The sequence below is a fragment of the Carya illinoinensis genome, chromosome 5, assembly GCF_018687715.1.
Source record: "Carya illinoinensis cultivar Pawnee chromosome 5, C.illinoinensisPawnee_v1, whole genome shotgun sequence".
Classification (NCBI taxonomy): Eukaryota; Viridiplantae; Streptophyta; class Magnoliopsida; order Fagales; family Juglandaceae; genus Carya; species Carya illinoinensis.
Genome location: NC_056756.1, coordinates 8,694,314 through 8,721,600, shown reverse-complemented (window position 1 = coordinate 8,721,600; position 27,287 = coordinate 8,694,314). Strand labels below are relative to the sequence as shown.

General features: G+C 36.9%; 2 protein-coding genes, 1 long non-coding RNA gene and 1 pseudogene across 3 annotated transcripts; all 4 read right to left on the bottom strand.

Annotated features, from left to right (window-relative positions):
- Positions 1-1,049: 1,049 nt before the first annotated feature.
- On the bottom strand, positions 1,050-3,412 carry LOC122311554 (probable amidase At4g34880). The gene is made up of 5 exons (XM_043126149.1): positions 2,748-3,412; positions 2,427-2,641; positions 2,057-2,299; positions 1,755-1,953; positions 1,050-1,546 (listed from the first exon to the last, which is right to left on the bottom strand). Exons 1-5 carry the CDS (start codon positions 3,261-3,263, stop codon positions 1,154-1,156), a joined length of 1,566 nt encoding a protein of 521 aa, XP_042982083.1. The 5' UTR covers positions 3,264-3,412; the 3' UTR covers positions 1,050-1,153.
- A 358-nt stretch (positions 3,413-3,770) lies between these two features.
- Positions 3,771-27,263, bottom strand: LOC122311558 (annotated as a pseudogene).
- On the bottom strand, positions 7,109-9,374 carry LOC122311565. The gene is made up of 3 exons (XR_006242809.1): positions 9,249-9,374; positions 7,284-7,332; positions 7,109-7,161 (listed from the first exon to the last, which is right to left on the bottom strand). It is a non-coding gene; the product is annotated as an uncharacterized LOC122311565 (long non-coding RNA).
- On the bottom strand, positions 22,197-24,622 carry LOC122311562. The gene is made up of 3 exons (XM_043126155.1): positions 24,288-24,622; positions 23,500-23,953; positions 22,197-22,762 (listed from the first exon to the last, which is right to left on the bottom strand). The coding sequence occupies exons 1-3, from the start codon at positions 24,436-24,438 to the stop codon at positions 22,411-22,413; spliced, it is 957 nt and encodes a 318-aa protein (XP_042982089.1). The 5' UTR covers positions 24,439-24,622; the 3' UTR covers positions 22,197-22,410.
- Positions 27,264-27,287: the final 24 nt, after the last annotated feature.

The window sequence follows — 27,287 nt, the reverse complement described above, 5'->3', positions numbered from 1 at the left end:
ATAGCACATAATGTGATTGTGAAAGGATGATAGGAATTATGATGATAAATAAATTTTTTTCATAAAAAAATATTGATACTTTTGACTCTTTCTATAAATGTAATAATTTTGTAATAAATGGTTGCTATAAACTAGGATTGCAAATAGCATACCTCTTTAATTTAATTTAGTGATTAGGCTTTTAATTTTGTTTTTGTTTTGTTTATTTGCTTGGATGGCTGTCTCCCATATGGGGGATCTTAGGCGGTAGGCTTAGTTGCTACCCCCTTGAGCAGCAGGACCGCCTTAGTGGCCACCCCTTTGAGCCGCTCCTAATTCCATCTCTACATTTCCAATTTTGTATCTGTTTTAACACTTGGAAAGTATTATCAGTCCAAGCAGAATGGTTGTCATGAAGAGTTCATATTCAACATAAAATTAGAGAAATACGACGGAAAGCTACGCCTGTATTCTTACCAAATTTGGGTTTTTGTTGTTGAAGGCTAGGACATGCTAAACATCACTTGTCGTAAAAGGTAAAATTAATGGAAAAATATGAATTTAATAAGTTACTTTATATTCTAATGCTGTCTTCAAGTTAGAGTTAGACACCCTTTTAATTAATGGACCGAACACGTGAACTATTTAACTTAGATGGATGAAATATGGGATCAGGAACTGAACTACTACAAAAGTATTGACACCACTACAAAGGTAAACTTAATTGAAGACGTATCATTTTCTTTTAGTAGAAAAAGATATGCAAAATAATCCGAACCAACAAGAAAGCAAACTCAAGTTAGAGATACATGAATATAACCTTCATCTATACCAAAAAGAAAAAGATGAGGTGATTCTAATTGGAAGCTGTGCACTGGCAACATGCGGTATTTCTATGATTACGTTGCACTCCATCTTTTGATCAATGTAGAACTTTTCCCTCATATTCAGCAAATTTAAAGGTTGCATGCAGCCACCCCAAAATAATTTGCCATCGATGTACTTTGATTGCAAGGGCAGAAGAGCTGGCCCCTTGTTAGTCACTATATTTGCTGCAAAGAGAAGGCATGTTAGCAAAACAGAGTTTTTCGACGGTGACTTTGGGTCAATAGCGTTCTTTACAGAGTCAGACTAATAGAATACTTCAACAGTAGTACAAAATGACACCAAATGACTATACACTGCCAAATAGAACTTCGCGGTTCATGTCAAATGATTTGGAAAGGGGAGGCCTCCGCACCATGGTGGCTTGCTCAAAATCGTAAGCCATCTCAATCAGCTTTGGTTCAAAACCCTTTAGGCCTCCAAAACAAATCCCAAGTGGCATTCCATCACCATCATAACCAGCAGGGACTGTAATTCCCGGATAGCCTCCTATTGCTAACACGGCAATGGCACCGGTACCTGGTGTCACCATTGCATCCAATTCATTATCCATCATCAATTTCTCAAACCCATTTCGTGATAGGTTCTGCATCAACTCAATAGCCTGCCTTTCTCTCTCTCCAAAACCACTTGTCTTCTCTGATGCAATAAAAGTGGCCTGGCCATACTCTTCAGTCTTCTCCTGCATTAAACACATGAAGCATTAAACATAATTAGCAAAGAATACAAAATCCAAGTTTCAGAGTTTAAGCTTATTGGAGTGGATCAAATATGTTGAATTAAGCAATCAGGGCAGTGACATGTATCCGATATAGAACTTCCACTTCTCACACTTACATTCCAACATCAACTTTGTTGAATTAAAAGCAATACCAGAATCATCTACTCACCAGTTCAGGATTATTTTTGTTGAAGGCAATAATGTCAGAGAGTGACCTCACTGGAGAAGAGATGAGCTCTTTCAGGTAATCATTTAAGGAAACCTTGAACTCAGCCAGCATTGCCGTCAATTCACCACTTCGTTTGGGATCAAGAATTATATCAACATTTTCTATCTTGAGACTGTCGACTACAGTTGCACCCCTTTCTCTAGAATACAAAAGATTGAATCCACAAAATAAGTACTTGTTCAGCATGTATATTTGAATCCTGAAAACGCAGAATTACTTGCTTTGAATAATTAATTTTGCACCTCATCGTGTTCAAATGACGCTCAAAATCTTGAATAACTGAAGATCCATTCAAGAACTCCAAAAATGGATTCCTAACAACCCCCAATCTCTTTCCTCTGAGCCCATTTGGGTCGAGAAATTGTTTGTAGCCACCTACGGGTATGAATTTAGCCGCTTCTTTTGTTGCTTCATAATCTTGCGGATCAAAACCCACAATGACGTCAAGCACATAAACTGCATCAGACACTGTCCTGCTTATTGGCCTATGATTTGAGAGTTATTAAAACGCTTAATCATCACTGCACAATCCATAAGATTATCATTCTTGCACAAATATGAGCAACTAGGACGATAAACAAGTCTTGCATACTTATAAAAGTAGGATCTTACCCAATTGTGTCATGGCGGGGCAAAATGGGAACAACTCCGGCTCGACTGGCGAGTCCAACAGTAGGTTTTAGCCCCACAACGGAGTTATGATCAGCTGGACAGAGGAGGGAGCCGTGAGTTTCACTCCCAAGTGACACTGCCACCATGTTTGCTGCCACTGAAATGGCCGATCCGCTGCTAGAACCACAAGGATTCCCAGATCGAACGTACGGATTCTACACGATTTATAGCCATAGAATTCCTAATAATTTGGCGAAACAAAAATACCAGCGCATAATTATTCAAAAAGAAGAAGTTTAGAGAGAGAGAGAGAGAGCTGACCGCGCCTTGACCAGCTCTGGCACACCAACCATTAGGAATGCGACCCAGAGAACGAAAAGAATACCACTCGGTGAGACTGGCCTTCCCTAGAATGACAGCCCCGGCTCGTCTCAGCCTCTCAACCACGCCCGCATCCCGTGGCACCACCGAGCCCAGCAGCGCATACGAGCCGGCCGTAGTGTTCAGCTTGTCCTTCGTGGCGATCGTGTCCTTCAAGAGCACCGGGATTCCGTGCAGCGACGAAAGGTCCCCGGAAGTACCGAATCTCGCCCTCTCCCGGTCGGCCTCGTCGGCTTGATCCCTGGCGTCAGGATTGACCTCCACCACGCTGTGAAGCAAGGGATTCAGCGTCTGGATCCTGTGCAAGTAAAAGTCAACCAGCTGACTGGACGTGAGCTTGTTTTCCGCGAAGCCCCGTTGGATTTCTTCGATCGTCGCCTCCTCGATCGAGAAATCCTCACCGTTAATTGTACGGAAGAGGAATATACCGGCGATGATCCACACCTTGAGTGTCATCTGTAACTCTTCGACCACCGTAACCAAAAATTAAATTAAAACAACTTACAGAAGATTATCACACTTTCTTTTAAGGGATCACACACCCTCTACGAAATAAAAAATTGAATTATTAAGCCCTAATTATTATAATCGTTCTTTGTAATATTTTTGTTTTTGAAAAAAAATTAATCTTTCGGTCAACCTTAGAACATCAATAAAAAATTATTGATACGAGATTCTTTTACCAGTTGGAACCAATTCATTATATTACTCGCACATCTCATGCTCCTTTAATCAACTATCCAGTTTTTTAATTAGATGGGAAACATTCGAGATCATTACATTTCATTGCAATTCATAATATTTTCTGCATATTTTATCCTTGAAACCCTTTATTATAATTTGTTGGGTTAAAAGTTTCGGTTTTCTGTGCCAAAGAACATATTCCTTGCAATTGATATATAAATTTGTAGATTAGTGGTATTGATACAAGTTCTTCAACTTTGAACAGAGATTGTTGGAAAGCTTTCAAGGTTGAAATGAAGGAGGCTTCCTGATCGTAGTCGCTTGCTCAAAGCCGTATGCAATCTCAATCAGCTTTGGCTCTGACCCTCTTAGAGCATACGCATCGATCTCGCTAAAATTCCTCAGAAGCCAAAATATGAACTTTGTAGCCATTAAACGTGCTCCATTGGATTTGCTAAAATAGAATAGTTGAAGCTTTCGGTTACAATAAGTCCATCACTTTCTTCATATATGGCAACATTGGCAATGTACTATTTAACATCAAAACATTATTTTATTCTAAAATTACATCTCTTCAATTGAAACAAATTATTTTCCCGGTGAAACCGTTGTCTCCAAAACCCTTCTCACTTTCTCTCCCTTTCTCCATCGCTGAACATCCCCCTTCGTTTTTTTTCTCCTCGTTTCTTTCTTCCCTTCTCTTCCCTTTTCACTTTCTCTCCCTTTCTCCCAGTTGGGAATCTGGTGCGATGAGAAAGAGCACTCGATTTGCAAGAGAAAATCGATTTTAATCAACTAGCCTTATACTTAGGGTTCTATTGTGCTTCATAGAAGGTAATCAACTCTTATTCTCTTGTTTTTTTAATTTTTTTGATTTGTAATTTTATTGTTTGATTTTGGCTTTCGCTTGATCTATGGCGGTTTGCATCATGTTTAGTTTTCTTTAGAGTCAAGTTGGTGCTTGATCTGTGGCGGTCTGCATCATGTTTGGTTTGTTCATGATTTACATGATAATGGGTCGATTTGCCCAGCGATGGTGCGGATTGAATTGACATTAGTAGGGTCAAATCAAATACTGAAACTTATTTGCTCGACTAATTCAACAAGAACGATGTGTATGAAAATCATAATAAAACAAAGCTTCAGAACTCATAGTGACCAAGAAAAAATCATCAGATAAACCATGGGTTTAAACAGCTCACAATGATAAGAAATCTCTATTCCAAAGTTGTATTTTGAAGCAAATATGAAACACAAGAAACGTCATATTTTTTTTTTTTTTCAATCCAGTTAAATAACTCAAGTATATATACCTAAGTTTGTGGAAGGGAGGTAACATATATTGGGTATACAGACATGGTTTACTTGGCAAAGTTTCTCCATTCTCTTTAATCTTCAGTGCAGTAAGATAGATTCGTTCCTCCACTTCTACTCCATTTGCACTAGGCAAAAACACTTGTGAATTAATAGAATTATTTGGAGATTTTTCTAATGCTTTTTTGTTTCTGCAATTACTCCGTGAATTAAATTTGCCATAGATTTGTTTGGTATTTTTTTGGGCAAGTATATATCAAGCTTTTCATTCTCTGTTTTGGCATATTGTTATTGGGTTTGTTGTATGGTGTATTGCATTTTTTTCTCTGAAATGGTATGGTGTATTATATTTTATATTGGGTATTGATTATTTACCATCTCTGTTTTGGCATATTATTTGTTGATTTTGGCATATTAATGGTCTGTCTACACCACTCTATATAATGCCAGTTTGATGGTTCAAAACAATAGACATAGGCATCATTCCCCTGCACATTAAGTATTCCCAACTCTATTTAGTTATGGATTATCTAAAATAGACATAGACATAGGCTCCTTGTAACCAACTATATTTACTTAAGGATTATTCAATTATAGACATAGGCTCCTTATACATTAGAGTCAGACATAGGCATCATTCCCTTGCACATTAGACATAGCCAACTTGATTTTTAGTTATGGTTTTTTTTTTTTTTTTTTTTTTTGCAATTAATTATTCCCAACCAGGTCTACCAAAGAAAAAAAAAATCCTAGATCACAAATGTAGTTCTGGTACAGCACTCGCCAACCCATTAAAAAACAAATAGAAGTTGCTCTAATGCTAACATGTTTATGGTAAAACTAGTGCCTCTTGTCCAAATTTCTAGAAAAGCAACCTATTTAAGAGTGGAAGCCATTTTCAAGATGCTTCCAGGTATCATTAACTAGTATATTTCCAATTTCCAATTTCCCAAAAAAGCTGTAACAAAAGTTTAACTAGTATATTTTCTCAATTCTACACCATTTTCTTCATAGGCAAGTATACACCATTTAGATAATTGGCTTCTACAACCCACGTGAAAGAGTAATATAGTAGAATGAGGATTAATCTGATCTTTAATTTTATTAGTTATTTCATTTGACTTGAGTAATATAGCAAGTACAGCACAAAATACATCCCATATAAGAAATTCACCAAAACATGTATGTAAAAGCATATCTGTGAAAGGTTTAGATTGGACCGCTGAATAAAAAATGACATTAAAACAGTTTTTTTGGCAAGTGAAATGAGATCAGTGAGAAAAGATGACTTTCAAACATTTTCTTCCTTTAAAAGTTTTCACCGTTGCTGCTGCAAAAGCTTGTGCTACTTCCCATTTGTTGGCTTCAACCACAATTGTAAATGTAATCTTAGGTAGAAGAAATGTTGGTATGGTTGTATATGTGACTGTTGGGTAAATGATTGACAAAATATATTTATTGAATAATTAGGTTGAGGGAAAAAATAATTTAAAAATAATAATTTTATTTTTTAATAAAGTTATTCATTAATATATGAAGTGTATTTGTAAAATATTAAAAAAAATTATAAAAAATTATTAAAATAATTAATATTATATTATTATTTGGAGTTTAAGATAGCTAGTCTAAGAGCATTGGCAATGGCCTAGCCATCGCCAAGTCTAAAATAGAACTCCAATATGGTCTTTTGGCTATAATATGGACTTCTAGATAGATTAGTCCACATTAGACTAGTTATCTTAAAGTCTAAATAATAATATAATATTATTTATTTTAATAATATATTTTTTTTTAATATTTTACAAATGCACCTCATATATTAATTAATAACTTTATTAAAAAATAAAATTATTATTTTTCAACTATTTTTTTCCTCAACCTAATTATTCAATAAATATGTTTTACCAATCATTCACCCAACAATCACATATACAAACATACCAACATTTCTTTAAATTACATACCAACGGTCCACAAAATTACATACCAACAGTCCACAAATTACATATCAATAGTCTACAAACATGCCAACATCTCTTCAAATTACATACCAACAGTCTACAAATTACATACAGTTCACAAAATTATGTTTTCTTGAGTGATGCATTGGAAAAACATCAGTCTTTAATAAAGAAACAAAAGACAATTTCTGAAATTTGCTTTCAATCACAGCCTAATAAACCTTTAACAATATACCTGCATAGGAATAGATCAATCATAACCACCGAAACAATTTATATTAAAAATTTACTACAGAAGGGCAGATGTGGGTAACTTACCAAGACAAAGGAACAAAAGATGAAGGCCAATATGGTCGGTCTCATGCACTCATATATACTTTGTCCTCACCAAGTTCCTAAAACAACAAAACATAAAAGAAATACATGCTACTACAAACTGTAATAAAAGATTATGAAAAAAAATTGCAATATGACTAGCAGCAGCCCATCCATGAATATAATTTAAATGGAAACAAACCTATTACATAAACATTTGCATGATTCCTGTTTTGACATCTAAGCAGATACTGTAGAGAAAGTCCCAAATGAAATTATTTTAAATATCAAACAATGACCCGAAAGTTGTTAATAACAGAGAAAAAGAGAGAGTAAAGCAGAGCACTCCAATGAAATCTGAAATACAACCTTTAAGAAAGATAACATCAGATTCTCCAATAAATTTCTAACTAGTCAGTTAAATAGCTAAAGAACTTAAAAGAATAATGGATCTCTATTTTAGATGAAAAATATTTCCATTTAGGCAAAGTGTGGCATGGCATATTACCAAAACAGTTCAGTTTCTAGTACAAAATAAAATGTTGCATCCATACCACAGTCCATTAATTTAATTGCTAACCAACCACAGTCCATACCAAAATCAAATGTTGCATCCATACCCCAGTCCATTAATTTACATCATATAAAATGTAAAGAAGTATAAGTGGACCAAAACAATTTGTATGTTAACATATGTAAACTGAGTTTTACATAAGCCAATGAACTTTTCCTGACCTTGACTGCCATCTCTAGATAATGATCAAGAAGCATGAACAGGATACTTGTGCCATGGAATTTCAAAATCACCAAAGAAAATAAAGATTGTAGAGTGCACCCCGGATACTTGGTCAAAATCACCAAGGATAATTGTGCTTTGTTTTCTTCACTTTTCACCCACCCTGTTTCTATTTTAGTGAAATGTGGGATGCAATATTTAGGAGTTTCAATCTCTGGGTTAACATCCATATCCCCAGAGTACTCTAAGCCTCAAAATGTGAAAATAGAAACGCAAGTCTTACTTCTAAGCATATTGAAATAGAGTAGTGAATTGAAAATATTGTAGGAAAAATGAAAAAAAAAAAAAACATGTTACTGGGTCAAACATTAGCACTCAATTATAGTTAGAGAAATTTTTGCATAGTGTGTTTCTTCTGGTAAATGAGTTAGCATCATTTTGAATTGAATCTTAGTCATCTTCAATTAAGTATTAGTCCAATATTGGCAACCATCCAAGGCGAGTTTCTCACACAAACACATTCATTCAAATATTAGTTTTGAGATCATCCAAGCCAGGCCATCCCAAATCATTTATGCTTTGCTTTCAGAACCTTGTGAGCACAAAAAAGATAAAGCATAAACTCATGAATAACTGACTCTTATGTTCTGCCTAGCCTCAATTATCATGTAAATACTTGTCAAAAAATAAATTATCACGTAAATGGTATAAAAAGTTTATGCCTGCTAAATATTTCATGTGTCATATCAGCAAATGAGAGTTCTATATAAACTCTGCGTCAAGCATGTGGATTTGACCCGTAGAGATCAAATCCTAAAGGAAAAGTAGAGAAAATATATTTCATAAACTGTCCCCAATTTTTTTTTTTTTTTTGGGTGGGGGGGGGGGGGAGAGAGAACAGCTTTCCAATTTCCTACTTTGGCAAGATAATATTAAGCATAGTATTTTGTTTAAAATGTCAACCATATGGCTTCATGTTTAAATTCGATACATAGAAAAGCCAATAAAATCTTTCGGCGTGTTGATTTTAGTATGAAAGTGAGATGATAATATCATGGTTTAGATAAGACATAATTGGACCCAGTTGAGCAGTTTGATACAAAATTCGAGCAAAGAAAAGGTGATATAGACAAATAAATTTAAGAAACAGCAAATCATTGAAGCAAGAGAAGCCTTTTAGTGAGAAGCTAAATACATGAGAACCCCAGGGGGAGCACCTTAAGTGTGAATGCTCGTCCATCAGGAAAGAGAACAGTCAGGAGTTTTTTATCTGCTTTGACCTCCTCACTATAAATTGTTGAAATAAAGTATGCAAATGTAATTGAAGTTTTCCATTTCCAAGATGGGTAAAAGCGTGAGAAGGGAGCCAGAAAACTGAATAGACACAAAACTGGAAATTTGAAAAATAATAAATAAATAAACAAAACCAACCTGCCTGAATTTTGTTGTGGTAGATTTGTGTAGGAAATGGCACAAACATTGGACGATGATTCATTGGCAAGGAAATGGGTTCAACACATCAATGGCCTTTGCAAAGCAAAATACACGGCGGTTCAATCACTGGATGAAGAGAAAATAGGAGAAAATAGAAAGAGAAAAGGGAGAGGAAAGTCTTGTGGAGAATGCACAGAGAAGAGGAAGAGAGGAGCGAGGAAGAGAGATTACCGTTTGGGTTGGAAGATGATGGCAACGTGGACGATCGATGGAGAGATTCTTGCAACGGAGAGAAGTGGGGTTTGCCTGGGTCGAAGAAGAGAGTGAATTTTGGGAGAAGAAAGAAATGGAGAGGTTTTGTTCAGAAGAAGAAGAGAGTAGGGGTGGCAATTTGTTACACGACCCGTTAACCCAACACGAACACGACACGATAATAGCGGGTTAGGGTTTAGTCTTAATGGATTCGGGTCAAAACGGGTTGACCCGTTAAGACACGATTGCTTAACAGGTTGATAATGGGTCAACCCGTTTTGACACGTTATAACTCGTTATGACACGTTAAGAAAGTTAAAATTACAATTATACCCTTCTACCTAAAAGTAAAATTGTTAGAATTTTAATTTCAATATTTTTATTGTTTAGATTGTAATTTTGGACTTGTAGTTAGTTTTATAATTTTTATAGATATTGTGATTTTAACATTTATAGAAAATTATGTTAAATTTAATCAAGTTAAGCAGGTTAATTTTATGCATATTTAACTCATTTACATAAACAGTTTGAAACAGGTTTTATTGTTTTGTGTCAACCTATTTAGTAATATTCACTAATGGGTCAAAACGGGTTGACACGACACGACACGTTATGTTAATGAGTCGTGTTAGGGTTTGAGATTTTAACACGATAAGCTTAACGAGTCGGGTTAGGGTTTACCTATATAGTATAATATATATGCTTTGACACGATACGAACACGACCCGTTAACACGATTTGACACCCCTAGAAGAGAGTGAGTTTCGGAGAAAGAAATGGGGAGGTTTTGTTCAGAAGAAAGAGAAAAAGCGAGGGAAAGAGAGAGGGAAGGAAATGAAATAATAAAATATACTTTGGGCTCAGAACAGTGGCTCGTCAGGTTTGGAAATGTTCTAAGATTTACTGTAGCACAAATGTCAAGCTTTACAAGTATAGCTAGACCAATATGGATGTATTTTTTCACATTTAGTTAAAATTTGGACTTAGCAATGGCCATTGCCAGTGCTCTAATATGGATTAATCTAACTAAAAGTCTATATTATAGCTAAAAGAGCACATTGGAGTTTCATTTTAGACTTGGCAATGGCTAATGCTCTAAGAGCATTGAATGGCTAAATCTAAAATTTAGCTAGAATCTCATCTTTTGGTCATAACAATGACTTATAGTTAGATTAATCCACATTAGACTAGCTATCTTAAAGTCTAAATAATAATATAATATTATATATTTTAATAATATTTGATAAATTTTTTTAAATACTTTATAAATACACTTCATATATTAATTAATAACTTTATTAAAAAATAAAATTTTTATTTTTCAATTATTTTTTTCCTCAACCGAATTATTCAATAAATATAGTTTGTCAACCATTTACCTAGTAATCACATATATAAATATACCAACATTTCTTCTACCCAACATTTACATTTACAATTGTGGTTGAAGCCAACAAACATGCCAACAACTTATTATACCAACCAATCACCATCTATAATTCTTGAATTAACTAATTTTTGCTAACCCTTCTTCTTTTACCAACTTTTTTAGTTGTAACTAATAGTTGAGGATCAAACCCTATAAATAGATCCATCCTCTAATTACACTCATTAAAAAACAAACTTTCTTCCTCAAATTCTTCTATTTTTCTTCCCTCAATTTGCTATAGATCCCTCATCAATTTTTTATGATGATTATTTTGATCATGAGTTGGATATAATGCAAGCAATTGTAATGATATCCAAGGGAACATCTTCTACACCTCATCGTACTCCTCAACATAGTAGGTTTATCAAACGTGATTCATTGAAGGTCATCAACGTCTTTGAAATAATTACTTTGCTTAAACACCAATATATGCGCCCTATCTTTTTAGGAGAAGGTTTCAAATGAGTTATGATCTCTCTTTATGCATACATGCTGCAGTAGTCTCCCACGATTATTATTTTGTCCAAAAGAGAGATGCTAGTGGGAGGCTTAGATTGTCTGCCCTTCAGAAGATGGTTGCAGCGATTAGGATGCTAGCATATGGGGTCACCGCAGATCTAATAAACGAGTACATCAGAATTGGAGAAAGTATCGTACGGTAAAGCATGAAGAAATTTGTGAAGGCAGTTGTCTCAATTTTTGGGGATGAGTATTTGAGATCTTCAAACAACAGTGATATAGTGAGGTTACTAGATGCCGGACAAAGACGTCGATTCCTAAGTATGTTGGGTAGCATTATTTGTATGCATTAAAAATAGAGGTTATCCAGACTGAGATGAGGAAGTTATCCTCCTCAACAGTGAAAGATGCACCTCTTTGAACTTTTTTTAATGATGCCTCTTTTCACTGTCATTGGGGATTGCTTGGACAACATCATTACAATTTTACTTTGGGGTGGTATTACAACCTCCCCCTCCACTTTGTAAAAGAGTGGTGAAGAAGTGGTCATTATCAAAATGTGTGTCTATCCTTAAAAATAATTAAGTCAGAGAAGTTGTTCAATATTCAAGTCCAATAAAACAATTGGACAAATATAGAGTATCTGAGCATCATATTGCAGTATTATATAGTATCTCAATATCATATTGCAATATCTCAACATCATATTGCAAAAACAAAGGAAAATTAAATAATGAAAACCAAAGGAATAAGAAATACAATGGTTATTTTGTAATCTAAAAATTTGAAAATAGCAAACATCCATTCACGCAAAGTGTGGCACAGAACAATTGATATGGTTGTATTTTTTTTTCCCTACTTGCTAAAGAAACCCATAAAGTTCAAATTTTAATTGATTGGACTTGATTTAAATGAAACTGTCTTGCAAGAGATGTAATCGGTCGGGTATCTATCTTGTCCATGTAACTATTTGATCAAGATGTATGTATATATATGATAATGGTTAAAAAATTTGCAAGGTCTGCACCATTAATGACATTATTAAAGAATAGGCAAAGACAAAAACCAACATTGAATAAATCATTTTGTATATGCTGGAGTATAGACTCTAATGTGTGTATCTTTGAATTTGCGATGTTCCTCCTCTTGACTGGAGAATTGTCCTACTTGACCCACCATCATCTTCTTCCCAATTTAGTTTTTTTAATTGCTAATTGGATATTATATGTAATTGGTAACCTAGCTAGCTGAAAACTCAAAATCATGTAGATGAAGTTATATATTGGTGATCTAAAGGGCCCATAGAAATTATAGTGGCAGTAGCAGTGCATATTTCCTACAACTCATTCCAATTTAGAATCATTTCATTTATGGAATAGGTAATCTAGAAGGACATGAATACCACCCTGTAGACAACAATCTATTTCATCATGTAGCATTCATGCTTAAAAAGTTGCACATCATGATGTAAACATCAAGCTCCTATATGCCTACATCCAAGGTTTTGAACCATCAAGCTGGCAACAAATAATATCCTCACAGACAAACAATATGCCAAAACAAAAATAGTAGAGAATCAATACCCAATATCAAATGCAATACACCATACCCTTTTAGATAATCAAATGCAATACACCATACCGAATAACAATATGCCAAAATAGAGAATTAAACGCAATATCAATAGTTAAAATAAAATACCAAGCAAATATGTGAATGGAATTCATACACGATACCATTTCATCCTTAAAAAAAAAGAAAGCAAAGCATTTACCCAAATCGCACAATAGTAGTGGCATATTTGTAGTGGCAGGTGTCGTATAGGGTAGAGCTAAGCCGATTCAACAATTATTTGCCCTTCCAACACAAAATAGGAGGTGATTTAATCACTCGATGAAAAGAAAATGAGAATCGGAGAAGAGCAAGGAAGAGAGACTTACGTTGGAGAGAATAAAGATGATGGCAACGAAGGCAACCGTCGGAGGGAAGTGGATGTTTGCGGGTTGGGGAAGAGCGAGGTAGGTATGTAAGAATGGGGCTGAAGAAATCCAAAACAGAGAGAATGGGGCTTGCGGGTTGAAGAAGAAAAGAATAACGAATAGAAAGGGGATTTCCTAGGTCAAAGAAGAGAAGGGAATTTTGGGAGAAAGAAAGAAAAGAAAGATGAAATTGGGGATTTTGGGGATGAAGATAGAGAAAAACCGAGGGAAAGAGTGAGCGGGAGGTAGAGAAATAATAAAATATGATTTTGGTCCGTGTACAGTACCTCACCATACATGGAGAGGAGCTAAGAAATACTGTAGCACAAATGTCAAACTTGAGAAGTTTAGCTAGACCAATGTAGATGTTTTTTACTCACATTTAGTTTTAATTTGAACTTGCATTGGCAAATGGCCTAGCAAATGGCTAGGCAATGCTCTTAGTCCTTGAAACGATATGCCAAAAGGCACCCCTTCACTATCATATCCTGCTGGGACATTGATGGCCGGAAATCCCCCAATTGCAAGAATGGAAGCAACGTCCGCACTAGGAGTCACCAATGCATCTAACCTGTTGTCTCTCATCACCTTATCAAATCCATCTCTGGAAAGTTTTGCCATGTTAAGCAATACCTACTTCTCTTTATTGCCAATTCCATTTGTGATTTGGGCTGCCAGAAAGATGTCTTGGCCAAATTCCTTGATCATTTCCTGCAATTATTCCATATATACCAGTTGAATAGTCATAAAATGAATGAGCTCCACTCCCACGTCCTGAACATGCAAAGACAAGAGAGATGAAGAGGCCTTTTGCTGATATTCTTACCAAATTCGAGAACTTCTCGTTAAAGAAAATCACATCGGCCAAGGTTCTCACTGGGGAAACTACCAAATCTTTGAGATATGCATTCAGGGAGAGTTTGAATTCAGCCAGCAATGTTCTTGCTTCCCCAGTCAGTGTGGCATTCAATATAACATCAATGTTGGCTATTTCCAGGTGGTCTATCAACACTGCACATCCTTGCCTTGATAGCAGAAAAAAGCTTATGACGTTTCAAAACGACATGGCTGGCCTCGAGTGATTTATATGTATATTAACACTAGTTTCTTGGAAATTGTTGACCTTAGAGTTTGGAAATGATGCTCGAAAGCCTTAACCTGCCCAGATCCACTACCGGAAATGAAGAAGGGATTCCTCACCATTCCCAATCTCTTTCCTTTGAGCCCACAAGCTTTCAGAAATTGGTTATAGCCACCTCGTGGAATGTACTTTGATGCGTCCGTCGTTGATTCATCATAGTAGTCGAAACCTGCAATGGCATCAAGAACATAGACAGCATCTGATACTGTCCTGCCGATGGGCCTGTTCAATTCAAAACAGGAGAGCTCCATGAACATGAACACGATGGCAATGAAGATTGCCGCACAAAAACTAAGACGGAATAATAGAATGGCTGCAGCCATGAACATCATCTACCCAATAGTGTCCTGTCTAGGTAAGATCGGGATGACTTTTGCACGACTGGTGAGGCCAACGGTTGGTTTGATGCCTACTACTGAGTTACTGGCTAGACATAGGATTGAGCCGTCCGTCTCGGTCCCAAGTGCCACTGCTACCAGATTCACAGCCACTGATATTGCTGAACCACTACTTGATCCACAAGGATCTGCCGATAACACGTACATAAGGATTCTGCAAACAAAATTGCAAAAGATTGAAAATTTCCTTGTCACAATATTCACTCGTGTAAAAACTTGTTTACTACATCAAATCTGACATGGACCAAAAATATATTCAGCTTTAAAGATGATCAAGTAAAAGGCTCGCGGCCGCCGGACAGATATGCATGGCATAATTCTTCATATCTAGTCATAACAGCACACAACATGCAGGTTGTTGATTGACTTTTTTTAAATTATAGGTCCGAGGTTGGTTTTTAAATTGGACGGTGCTAGAGGCACCGCTGGTGGCTGGTGGCTCTGGAGCCACCGCTAGGCAAATTTTTTTTTTTTTAAATCATTTTTAAAATTTTAAATATTTTAAAAAAATATAAAAAATTTATAATAATATTAAATAATTTTTTCTTAATTATTAAAAAAAAAAAAAAGCTAGTGGTAGACCCAGCAGGAGCCACCAGTGGTAGCCAAAGCATTATCCTTTTAAATTACGTGTCGAGTTTTAAATTTCTATTTAAGCTATTAGTTGTTCTGGTTAGGATCTAAGACAATTGTTTTATATTATCATTATTTTGTCTTGACGTACTCTTTCTTACTCGAATGATAATCCTTAATGTGTCGAACATTTTAAATACATATCTTTATTATATTAACGTGACATTTTGCATCTTAAAATAAATAAATAAAAAAAAAAAGACGTACAAGAGATTTAGACAATGAAATAATTAATTAGCATGGTGAAATAGATAGAAAAATAAATACCGGCATAGTACTGCTCTTCATTCTAATATTGTTATCCTTGGTCACATTACTTAATGAGTGATTTTTTATTTAGTTGATGAGTTTTGATACACATAATTTGATGTGTTAACACACTATTTATAGTGAAACTCATTATAATTTAAAAAGAAATCAAAATGCTAATAATTTTTTAGCATGGTTAATGTAGAAAGCTTCCACTTCAATGATGTGTTGGGTGTGTAAAAAATAATATTTATAAATAGATTTTCTCTTAGTTAATTTACATGAAAAAACTATTTAATTTATTGCATTATATCATATGGTGTATAATAAGGATGAAGAATTCTTGTATACAAATAATGCTACTTGCACATCAAATTAATGGCCATGTACGTGTAAAGGATTTGGAGATGCATCATGTCAACAAGTCATTTAATAATATAAAAAGAAAAACTTAAAAAATTGATATAGATACGTCAATTTGTAAATTTAATTTTATAAAATTTTGTAGCAATTTTGTAACGTTAGACAAGCACTCCACCTACATAGTAACATATATAATTGGTTTGACCAGAAGTTGAAAACATACCTTGCCCCTGTCACCTCTAGCACTCCAACCGTTGGGTGCATTAAGCGACCTAAAATTAGCCCACTCGCTCAAGCTAGCCTTCCCCAGGACGACGGCCCCGGCTTTTCTCAACTTGGCTACCACACCTGCATCTCGAGGCACAACTGAGCCGAGCAGCACCAACGAACCAGCCGTGGTATTCAGTTTGTCCTTCGTTCCGATGTTATCCTTGAGCAAAACGGGAATACCATGCAACCCAGAGAGTGAACAAGCCTTGCGTTCACTGTCAGCCTTATTGGCTTGGTACATAGCATCTGGGTTCACCTCTATGATGCCCTTGAGGACCGGGTTGAATCTCTGGATTTTTCCGAGGTAGAATTCGACCAGTCGCTTGGAGGTGAGTTGGTTTTGCTTGAAAGAGAGTTAGAGGTCATGAAAGGTTGCTTCTCTGATAAAGAAGCCATAGCCTGCACTTACGATGGGTGACCCAGATGATAATATGACCAACAGAATCAGAAGCAGTACTTATTACATAATAAAGAGGATGTTGCATGTCGTTTAGATAAAGGATAGTTCATTTATTGTATTTTGATTATTTGCCTTTTTATATCTTTTCTTTATTCTAGGTAAATATATTTGATTGTAATATTAGGAATAATTTTCTGTTAGTTTGTTAGTACACAGTGCTTATATTAGGTGTACTGTTCTGTACAAAGACACACGAATATACCTGAAAAAGTTCCTCCCAAACTCTGCTCTACAACCTATCTTCTTCCTCTATTCATTTTTTGTTCCTCACATGGTATCACGAGCCTAAGCGCTACCTCCATGGAAGAACCCCTTGAAAGCTTGGCTGATTCTCCTTCTATCCATTCCTCTAGCCATTCTAACCCTAACCCAAACACCCCTCGCACCATCGATATGGCCCAATTCCCAAATTTGAGCGATCTTGGAAACCCTTTTCGGCAAGATAACGACAACAATCCAGCAATTATCTTAGTCACCGATTCGCTCACAACCAATAACTATATTACTTGGTTGAGTGCTATGCGACGGGCTGTGCTAAAAACAAATTGTGGTTTATTTCTAGAAATATACCCAAACCAATCGACCCAATGGATCCCCTTCTTGAGCTCTAGGAGCGTTGAAACAACATGGTGGTGTCGTGGATCCATAACTCCATCAGTTCTTCAATCAAGTCGAGTGTGGTGTTCGTCGATGATGCGCGCGACATATGGCTTGATCTTCAAGCCCGATTCTCTCATCAGAATGGCCCACCGATTTTCCAGTTAAAGAAGACCCTAGCCAGTTTTAATCAAGGCACAAACTCTGTAAGTATCTACTATGGTAAGCTCAAAACTCTTTGAGATGAGCTTTCAATTTATGATCCAATTCCTGTATGTACTTGTGGAATTGCAAAAACGCTCTTGGATAGATATCAACGTGATTGTGTATTTCAGTTTCTTATGGGTCTACATGATACCTATTCGAATGTCCGTGACCAGATTATGCTCTTAGACCCTCTCCCACTCGTGAACAAAATTTTCTCCCTTATTCAACGACAGGAGCGACAACATCAACTCATTTCCCATAACCCTTCTCCTGATTCCATGGCTTTAGCCATCAACAGGAATTTTATTAGAACCAGCAATCAGACCAAAAATACTCCTAAGAAAGACCGTGCCTACTACACACATTGTAAAATTTCTGGTCACACATTTTAAACATGTTTTAAAGCTGGAAATGTAGAGCCTCCTATTTGTTCTCACTACAATTTGTCTGGTCACACCACGGAGAGGTGCTACAAACTGCATGGCTATCCACCGGGCTATAAGTTCTCCAACAAAAACACCACTTCCACTGCTCTTGCTACACAAAACACATTGTCCCTTGCTTCTAACCATGACACGGTTAGTGATGAAAGAGTGGGTTAACTCAAGCTCAGTACCAGCAACTATTAGCTCTGCTTCAGTCAAGGGAACCTTCTGCTACTGTTCAGCCTCCTTCCCATCCAATTCAGTCCAATCTCACATTTGCAACCCTGCCTAACATGCAACCTAATCTTTCTGGTATTTCTCTTTGCCTCTCTACATGCACACACACTCCACTTCACTCCACCAATATCCCTTGGATCATTGACACGGGTGCAACAGACCACATGGTCTGCTGCACCTCACTACTCACAACCATCACTACCCATGTTAATTATTCTGTTAAAATGCCGAATGGCACTGAGGCCCTTGTCACTCACGTTGGTTCTGTCCAACTCACTCCATCCATTTGTCTACATGAAGTTCTATGCATACCATCTTTCCATTTTAATTTAATTTCTGCAAAGAAAATGACCACTGCCCTCACTTGTTGTCTAGTTTTTTTGTTTGATTGGTTCCTTATTCGGGACCTTTTATCTTGGACAATGATTGGGAATGGTGAAGTAAGGAGTGACCTCTATCGCTTCTTGAGTACTGAGGTCTCTCATTCCGCTTTAGTCAATAAACTTTTGACCTTCTCCACTGCTACATTCACTGGTTCGGCCTCCTTTTTACACAATACAGTTGTTACTGACCTATGGCATTGTCGCCTAGGTCATCCTTCTTTTCCATGTATTAATCTTATTACAGATCCAATTGTAAAGAAAGATGTCTCATCTATTAATACAAAACCTTGTTGCATTTGTCCATCAGCTAAGCTACATCGTTTGCCTTTTCCTCACAGCCAACATAAGACTTATAAACCTTTTGAAATGGTACACTATGACCTGTGGGGGCCTTGCTCAACCGTTGCCTATGATGGTTCCAAATTTTTTTCTAACCATAATTGATGACTACACAAGAAGCACCTAGTTGTATCTTCTCCACAATAAATCAAAAACCAGAAAATGCATCACTTCTTTTTCTAACTTAGTTGAAAATCAATTTGACCTCAAAATCAAAATTTTACGAAGTGACAATGGAAGTAAATTTCAAATGATAGATTTTTTTAACAATAAAGGTATTATACATAAAAAAAAAGTTGTATTACCACCCCACAACAAAATGGCATTGTGGAAAGAAAACACCAACATTTACTTAATGTCGCTAGAGTTCTAAAATACAAGCTGGCCTTCCACTTGAATATTGGAATGATTGTGTTTTGACAATCGCTTACTTAATGAATAGAACCCCCCACTCATCTTCTTCAAAACAAAACTCCATATGAACTTTTGTTTAATTCAAAACCGGTGTATGCACACCTGAAAATTTTTAGTTCACTTTGTTTTGCAACCACACTTCCTCATGGACGGAAAAAGTTTGAACTCCAAGGTCGCATGTGTATCTGTCTTTGCTATCCCTTTAGCATCAAGGGATATAAACTTCTTGACCTTAACACCAAATCCATTTTTATTTCTCGTGATGTTATCTTCCATAAGACAATTTTTCCATTCCACTCCCTTACTCCTAACATTTCCCCATCTTCACATAATGAATTTTTTTTTACCAAACCACTTCTAGATTTAATTGATTTCCCACAAACAGCTTCCCCACCTCATTCCCTCCCATTACCAAATAATTCTGGACAGCCCACTTCACCTCCAAAAAGCACAGCTTCCACCTCACACACTTCTCCCTCCCCTCTTTCCACCAATATCCCTCCCCCCCCCCCCCCCCCCCCTCCTCTTCGCAGGTCAACTAGGGTAAGGAAAGCTCCTCAATATCTTCAAGAATTCCATTGTCAATAGGCATCACTTCCTGCTTCCCCACCATTGCTGTCCAAGCTAGAAGATACTGTTTCAGGTAATAATTATTCCTTCTCACTTTCTCAGCTCTAAAGAGCAGAGAGAAAAGCCCATAGGAGAGTTCCTTCTAGTAGCCATGGAGTAATGGGATGTTGTGTATCTCTTCCTGAGTTGATGAGGTTTGGTTTTGGATTAGAAATGGTGCGATCGATGTATGTACACTTATATGTATAGTCCTAATTGCAGGCATGCATTAGTAGCTAATCACATTATAAAACTTAACAAACAATAAAACTTGGGATAGTCTATTTGTTTTAGGAACAAATTAATTAATACGTAACACGAATATATAACAAAGTCAATAGGAAAAACTCATTAAAAAAAGAAAAATTTTATTCTCAAAACGATCATATATATAATATTAATATGCTTACATTACATAATTTGAATTATTAAAATTTAAATATTATAAATTAAATCTTACTATTTAAGTGACGTGGATGATACGTTCTATGCACTGATCTGAAAATAGAATAATTGTTAAAAAAAAATGTTGAATAGGAAAAACAAACACATTTAAATAATTAAAAAAAAAAAGGATTCTTGCCATCTTCAAATTGCAAGATGAACTTGTATATCATTCCATCAATATTCGAAAATATGTTGGTTCGGTTACACCTATGAAAAGAATTAATGAGCGTTTATCCTTTGTCCCACTTCAGAAATCATAGTCTTTTGCCGTCCAACTTCCGGCAAGTTTGTTCATATTCGTTTGGATAAATTCTCCTTTTTAAGTGCTTCTCTCTGGGTTTGGGCTGTTTGGCTACTGCTTTGTAAATGGAATCATGTCTAGCTAGCTATATACTTAAAATTTTCGTGATGTATGGATTTCCACATAATTAATTGCGACTATCATCTTACAAATTTCTCGCTACCTTACTTGGTGGGAGACAAAATAGAACTGACTTATGATCACAACTGAATTATTGTACGTTATTGGTCACAAAAAATAACTGACTTTCACGAATCCCCACTCGACTGTCGACAGAGGAAAGTTGATGAAATGATGATCGGTCACAAAATTTTAGTTAATTTGGTTCTACTTTTGGAATTTTGGTTGTTGTCGATCGACTCAACGACTTTGATGATTTAGGTCCAATGATATGAAATCAATCATTCTCGGCATTCTCACTGGCTTCGGTCAGAATCAAGTTGGATCTACTCATCAAATTGGGAAATATATTTGACGTGGTAATTAGAGTGATATTGGAATTCAAGACCTTCGGATTTCATATTAATATTTTATCAAAATACCGCCACTACATGCATGATCGAGAACTAAAGATGTATCCCCTGAAATCAGCACAAACACGTAATCCTTTTCTTCTTCTTGAGATGAATCAGAAGACAAGCTGATATATACAATTAAACTTCAGAATTAGCCGTCCCTTGGTCTTTACATTAAAGGAGTAAAAGCTAGCAAACATAACAGCAAGCTAAACAAGATTAATCAGCAAGAAATCCACGACCAGAAAACCATCCCATGCATTTCTGACAGCATAAACCTCTTGATTAGTTGCATATATATAGTTACGATGAGTGCTATAGTCACAAAGAGATTATATAAAGATAATCTCATAAACTGAAGTGGCTTCACGTGATCCATCAGATCTGCTTTACTATAAAAGTAATTTGATAATCTGACAAATCACATCAGCTTGTGATATTACTTTGATACAATCACTTTGTGATTATAGTATTTCTCTATATGGTTTGCTGCAGAATTTTCTTTTTTTACTTTTAATCGTATCATGCATGCTAGCTGATCAGTAAATGCCTAAACACCATGGTGTACGTACTCTACAAGGGAATCCCCTGTATCCTTATTGAAGAAAATGCACCTTAGATTGGCAAACCCTCTAGCCATCCTGAACTGCTCTCCCCGCCCGCCGACCACTGAAAACTCCCTTTCAATCTTCGCCACTGGATTCCTAGAAAGCAAACTGATGGAGCTGCTGTTGAACATTGTGATTCTATATATATTTTATTTGGTTTTCTTTTTTGGTAATATTTGCCTGTGACTTGAATGATTAATTAAATTTCTAAATCTCGTACTCAGCAGTACTAGTACTTACAACAATGGTGATTCATAAGCCAATAAGGAAAATAATAGTAATTACTCGGAATAGATATCAAGAATCTTCCGACTCGAGAAGCCCAAATTACAGAAATAAAAATCATAACCTACACATAATATATATATAGATATATATATTATATTCCCCTGAACACAATTAAGTCTCTATATTCTATATATAATGCGAAGCGACGACTGATCATCACTTGCAAGGGGTGAAATTGCAGGTGACATTGCCATAACCGGAATTGGCTCTGCTTAATCGCAGAGCAGTGAGAAGGACATTTCGAGGAGATCCCATCAAGGCCCAGTTCATGCGTTGGACTACACCAATTGTATTGTAAGGAAATTGAAGACTGTTATAAGAGTTAAGAAAAGCAGTGACTCCTTCCCTAAGAAGAACCCTATACGCCTCTCCTCTCCCTTGCAGGCCTTGCCACAATGTCACGTCTGTCCCATATCTTCTACCTGCTAGCAAACCGAAAACAACAGCAACCTTTGTGTCCGGGTTCACAGCCCTCCAGAAGCATCTGTACTCCGGCGTTGTCCAGCTTCTGGGGAACCACAAAAACCACTATAATGAGTTAACAAGCATGCAACATTTTGATCCTATTCAGAGGTGAAGGAAATTGCAGCTAATTAACTTGGAAGAAAAGAAATCTGTTTTCACAGATATCGCATGTATGTTGGAACAACTTTTAGAGAGTCATAACTTCATAAAATGGGAGAAAAAAACTCGTCATTATGAAGAACGAACTCTTGGGCAGGAGCAATTTCTTGCCCAACTCATAAAAACAATTGTGACAAGTTCCTCGTGAAGCTGTAAAGTGATGGATGGATTAATTCGTGGCTTCTTTTTGTGAACGCCCATTTCATATATCACATGACTTGTAGGAATGATGACACTAGCATTGGCGATATATATGGGATGCTAACACGTGCATCACAAGCATGTGTAGCGACTCTTGCTCTTGGAAGCCTGACGCACATGTTACTTCAATGGCGTGAAGGAGGGCAAGACACCTAGACCGAAACCCTTGGGCCTAAAGTCTTGGCTCATTTGGTGTTCAGACTTCAGATAGCTAAGGGAAAATTAGGCAGGATGGTCCCAGAGCATTAAAATAGTGATGGGGGCAGGTGAAGATTTATAAATCGAATCGGAAAAAAGTGTTCCAAGAATTCAAATCTTGAACTCAACTCGTGAGACGAGAATGACAATGACAGGTAGAGTGGTTTAGTGCAACATTCTACTGCCTAAACAATCAATTAGCCTTGATGTGATCCAACTTACTCATGTGGACAAGCCGAAGCTTCCAAGAATGGCATCGGTGGCATTGGTGGCAGGGGTGGCAATGGAGGAAGTGGAGGCAGTCCAGGCATAGGTGGAAGCCTGAAAGGTGGAGGAGGCCTTACAGCTGGTGTTACCGGTGAGGGCAGTACCGGGTTTGCTGACCTTGGGCAGAATGACATGGGCTGAGCAGGCTGAGAAAGCAATGGATCCACAGCATACATCTCCATGTCAAACATCCTAAACACAAGTCTAAGATATTGAGCAGGACCAGCAGCTGCACCACAATCCACTGAACCTTGTCCACTACTACTGCCCGAAACCTGGGCATAACAACCGCTTAAGTCCGGGGCACCATCAAACTTCATTACATAGTTTCCCAACCAATTTGTAGTCTCTTCCCTTGACATTGTGACCGCCCCTTCACTGTCAGCACAGGAGATTGTAACTTTAATTCCTGCCGGAAGCAAACTATCATTAGTGTTGAAGACCGTACCGCTTGTCGTATTTGAGTTAATAATTTTTTGAACAAATCATGTTGATCTAACAGTAAAAAAAAAAGAAAAAAAAAAAAGAAGCTCATAAATCACATGTGATTAATGACAAGCATGCCCTAGTATATACCATTCATGATTTTTGCTTAGTTAAACTGAAAAAGGGTATGTGGAGGAAATTCACTGCCAAACATTAGATATATTGTAGTATAATATGCGAGAATATCTGGGTAAATTCCAAAAGAAAAAGAAACACAAAAATGAATAATGCAGTCCGTACGTGGTTGTGGATCTCACCATAAATGGGGTAATCAAAGAGGGATCTCTGGCCATCTTTGCATTGGTCACAGAAGACAGTGCCAGTGACCATAGTATCTGCCCGAGCTCCATAAATGGCTGCAGCAAGAATGATGAAACCCGTAAAAAGGAGTTTCTCTCGCAAATCCATGAAAATGGAAGCTGCGCAAGGAGAAAACCAAAGGAAAAGATCGAGTGAAAAGGAGAAGGGATGGGTGTTATCAAAACGTGACCAACACCAACAGCAGTCAGAAGTTAATAAAGAGTAGTAGTAGTAGTGTGTGGGACAGATGCTTATATTGAACTCTCAACTGCCAATATTTATGACCTGTGGGAAAGAAAATAGAGAAATTTTTATGAGGCTAAACTAAATTCTACCATTACGGAACTTCATTTAAGAATGTTGGTAGTGTTAGCCTCGCCTATATAAATTATCGACGTGGATGTTCTGAAATTTCAAAACATAGACACAGTGAAGGAAAGAATAAGGTTTGTCTTTTGCGAGTCGGAGAGCTATGTCACAACGATTTTAGATTTTGGTTGTCATTGTCAATGCTTTTTGTTTCCTCTTTTCCCATTTAAAGCATTGAACCTATTACCCGCAAGGTCCTGCAAGCAAGAGAAACGGTTCAAGCAATATTATCGTCTCAATTTTAATTTTTCACAACGCCAAAATGCCCACCAAGTAAAAGCTGTAGTCTAATTATAGACTTCTCGTCCACTCCAGTTGCCATTGAGAGTGGCCCAGGCCACCTCTGTGGTGGTGTTCCGGCCTGGGCAACGGGAGTGGTTACGCCACCTCAGAGCCACCAACCAAATACGCTTTGTCCTATACATGCAAAACTCTTTCTGTTGTGACCACTAAGTGTTTTATTTCTTTCTATAATGGACCAATGGATTAGGGACCCTAGAGTTAATTAGTACAAATCTATGAATGCCTTGGTAGGGTGTGAAACCTCGAAATAATTTCTCACTACTTTGTGGACCGTATTTATCACATGACAGGCGCCAGCCATGCTCAGTTAATAATGTCAGCAGACAAATACTCATATGAAAGAGATCAGATGGGGGGATAGAGTGAAGCTTCTCACCTAACTCCCTTCAAGTCAGGAGTGCTTATTTTCAGAAGTTCTAGAAGTGGGCAGCTGATCTGTACCCGTTGTGGTTTGAGCTTTTTAGCGGTGGGAGGGTATTAGTTGGCCGTCTAAGTGGCGAGACGCATTGATGAAGATATAGAGATGAAAGACATGCTCTCATCTGCAAATCCAGGCCGGGCCAGACAAACAATTCTTTCCCCCCATAACTTCTTTCTTTTCAACTGCATTGCACATGCTTGTATATACTTCTTTTTCTTTCTTGTCAGATATACCAGTAGTCATTTATTTGATGGACCTTCCTCGTGCCCTTGTTGTAGACAAAAGTCTGCATCCGAGATAAGTTTGGCGTTTCTCTATCCATGCCAATGGTATTTGCATCCCTCTTTAATGAAAGATATTCGAGATCGAGTCCTCATCTCTCTACATCCTTTAAAAAAAAATGTCAAAAAAATGTCCTCCATTCCATATAAAAATAAAATAAAAACAAGGTTTGAGATTGCTGGTTAAAACAATAGCAGCAACTCTAAGGCTTTCTTTTTTATTGGTCTCATATCTGTAGTACCCATCACCATTTTGGGATATCATACATTGTTTATCCATGTCCAAAGGTCAAATTCCCAAAGTTAATAACTATCCAAAAACACTCCTTTTATAGTAGACCATGTTCTATCTTGGAATTTGGATATTAGAGAGACCAAAATTACGGCTTCTTTTAACTTTGTTCCTAATAGTAATCTCAGTTGTGGAAAAGCGCTTGTAAGTTGCCTTCTTCTCCGCTAGTATGAGGGGGACCTGACCTTCCCTTACTTGCATTAGCCGTTCGTGTGCCCCTCCCCGCAGTTTCTCCAGCCTAACTCCATCAATCTGCTGCATCTTGAACACCTTAACTACATAGCCTAATCCCATAAGAAAGAACAAAAGGCTTCCGAAAATGCCTAGCCAGATCCAAGTCATGCCAACGTATTACCTGCAATCCTATCCTATCTAGTCTCAACAAGCCTGTTATCTCCTTTGGGGCCAGCTAAAAATCTGTCGTATGTCCCTTGACACTTTCTTTGGCAAGGAAATCAGCAACTTGGTTTATTTCTCTATGTATGTATTAACCATTATGTTCAACTCCTTTGCAATGTAAGCAATTCTCTCCCAGTCTTCTAGCACAGCCCAATGAACATCACCCTGTCCATTCCACCAGTTAACCAACAATTGGGATTCAGTTTCAACCTCGACGTTAGACTGCTGCAGCATATTACATATTCGCTAACCATCAAGCAATGCCTTTGACTCAGCCATTGTGTTGGTACCGCTTCCATAATAAGCCATAAAACCACCCAAGATTCCCCCTCTAGAATCACAAACTACTCCACAACCACATGCACCAGGATTTCCAAACCACATCCATCAATGTTCAACTTGACAAAACCCAACGGTGGACTGGAACATCTCAGAAGTTCAGAACCTTAGTTATTTTTGTTTTCAAATCCAAGTACTTCCATATAAGGATGCCCTCGTCAGGACGTCATAGTTGTCTTTTGTAACAACCAGCTATAGCCCCTTGGTTCTTAATTTTGATTCATCTTACAATTGCAGATTTCCCGGACTTGATCAACCCTATTAATTATTGTGTATTGACGTTAATTAGAATACTTTCATAATTTTCTTAAGTATCAACAAAATAAAATGGATCCATATCTTTTTTGAAAAAACAAAAAACAAAAAAAAAAAAAAAACCGAAAAAACAAAAACAAAAAGTTGGAGGTCTTGTAAAGCAGCGGATCCGAAGTACCACGAGCAGCTACCAGAAAACGCAAAGATAACTGAATGTTATTATAACAAACCTAAGACATCGTCAGCATAATTAAGAGAAAATTAGGAAGAAAAAAAGCAAACAAACAAGGCATTGTTA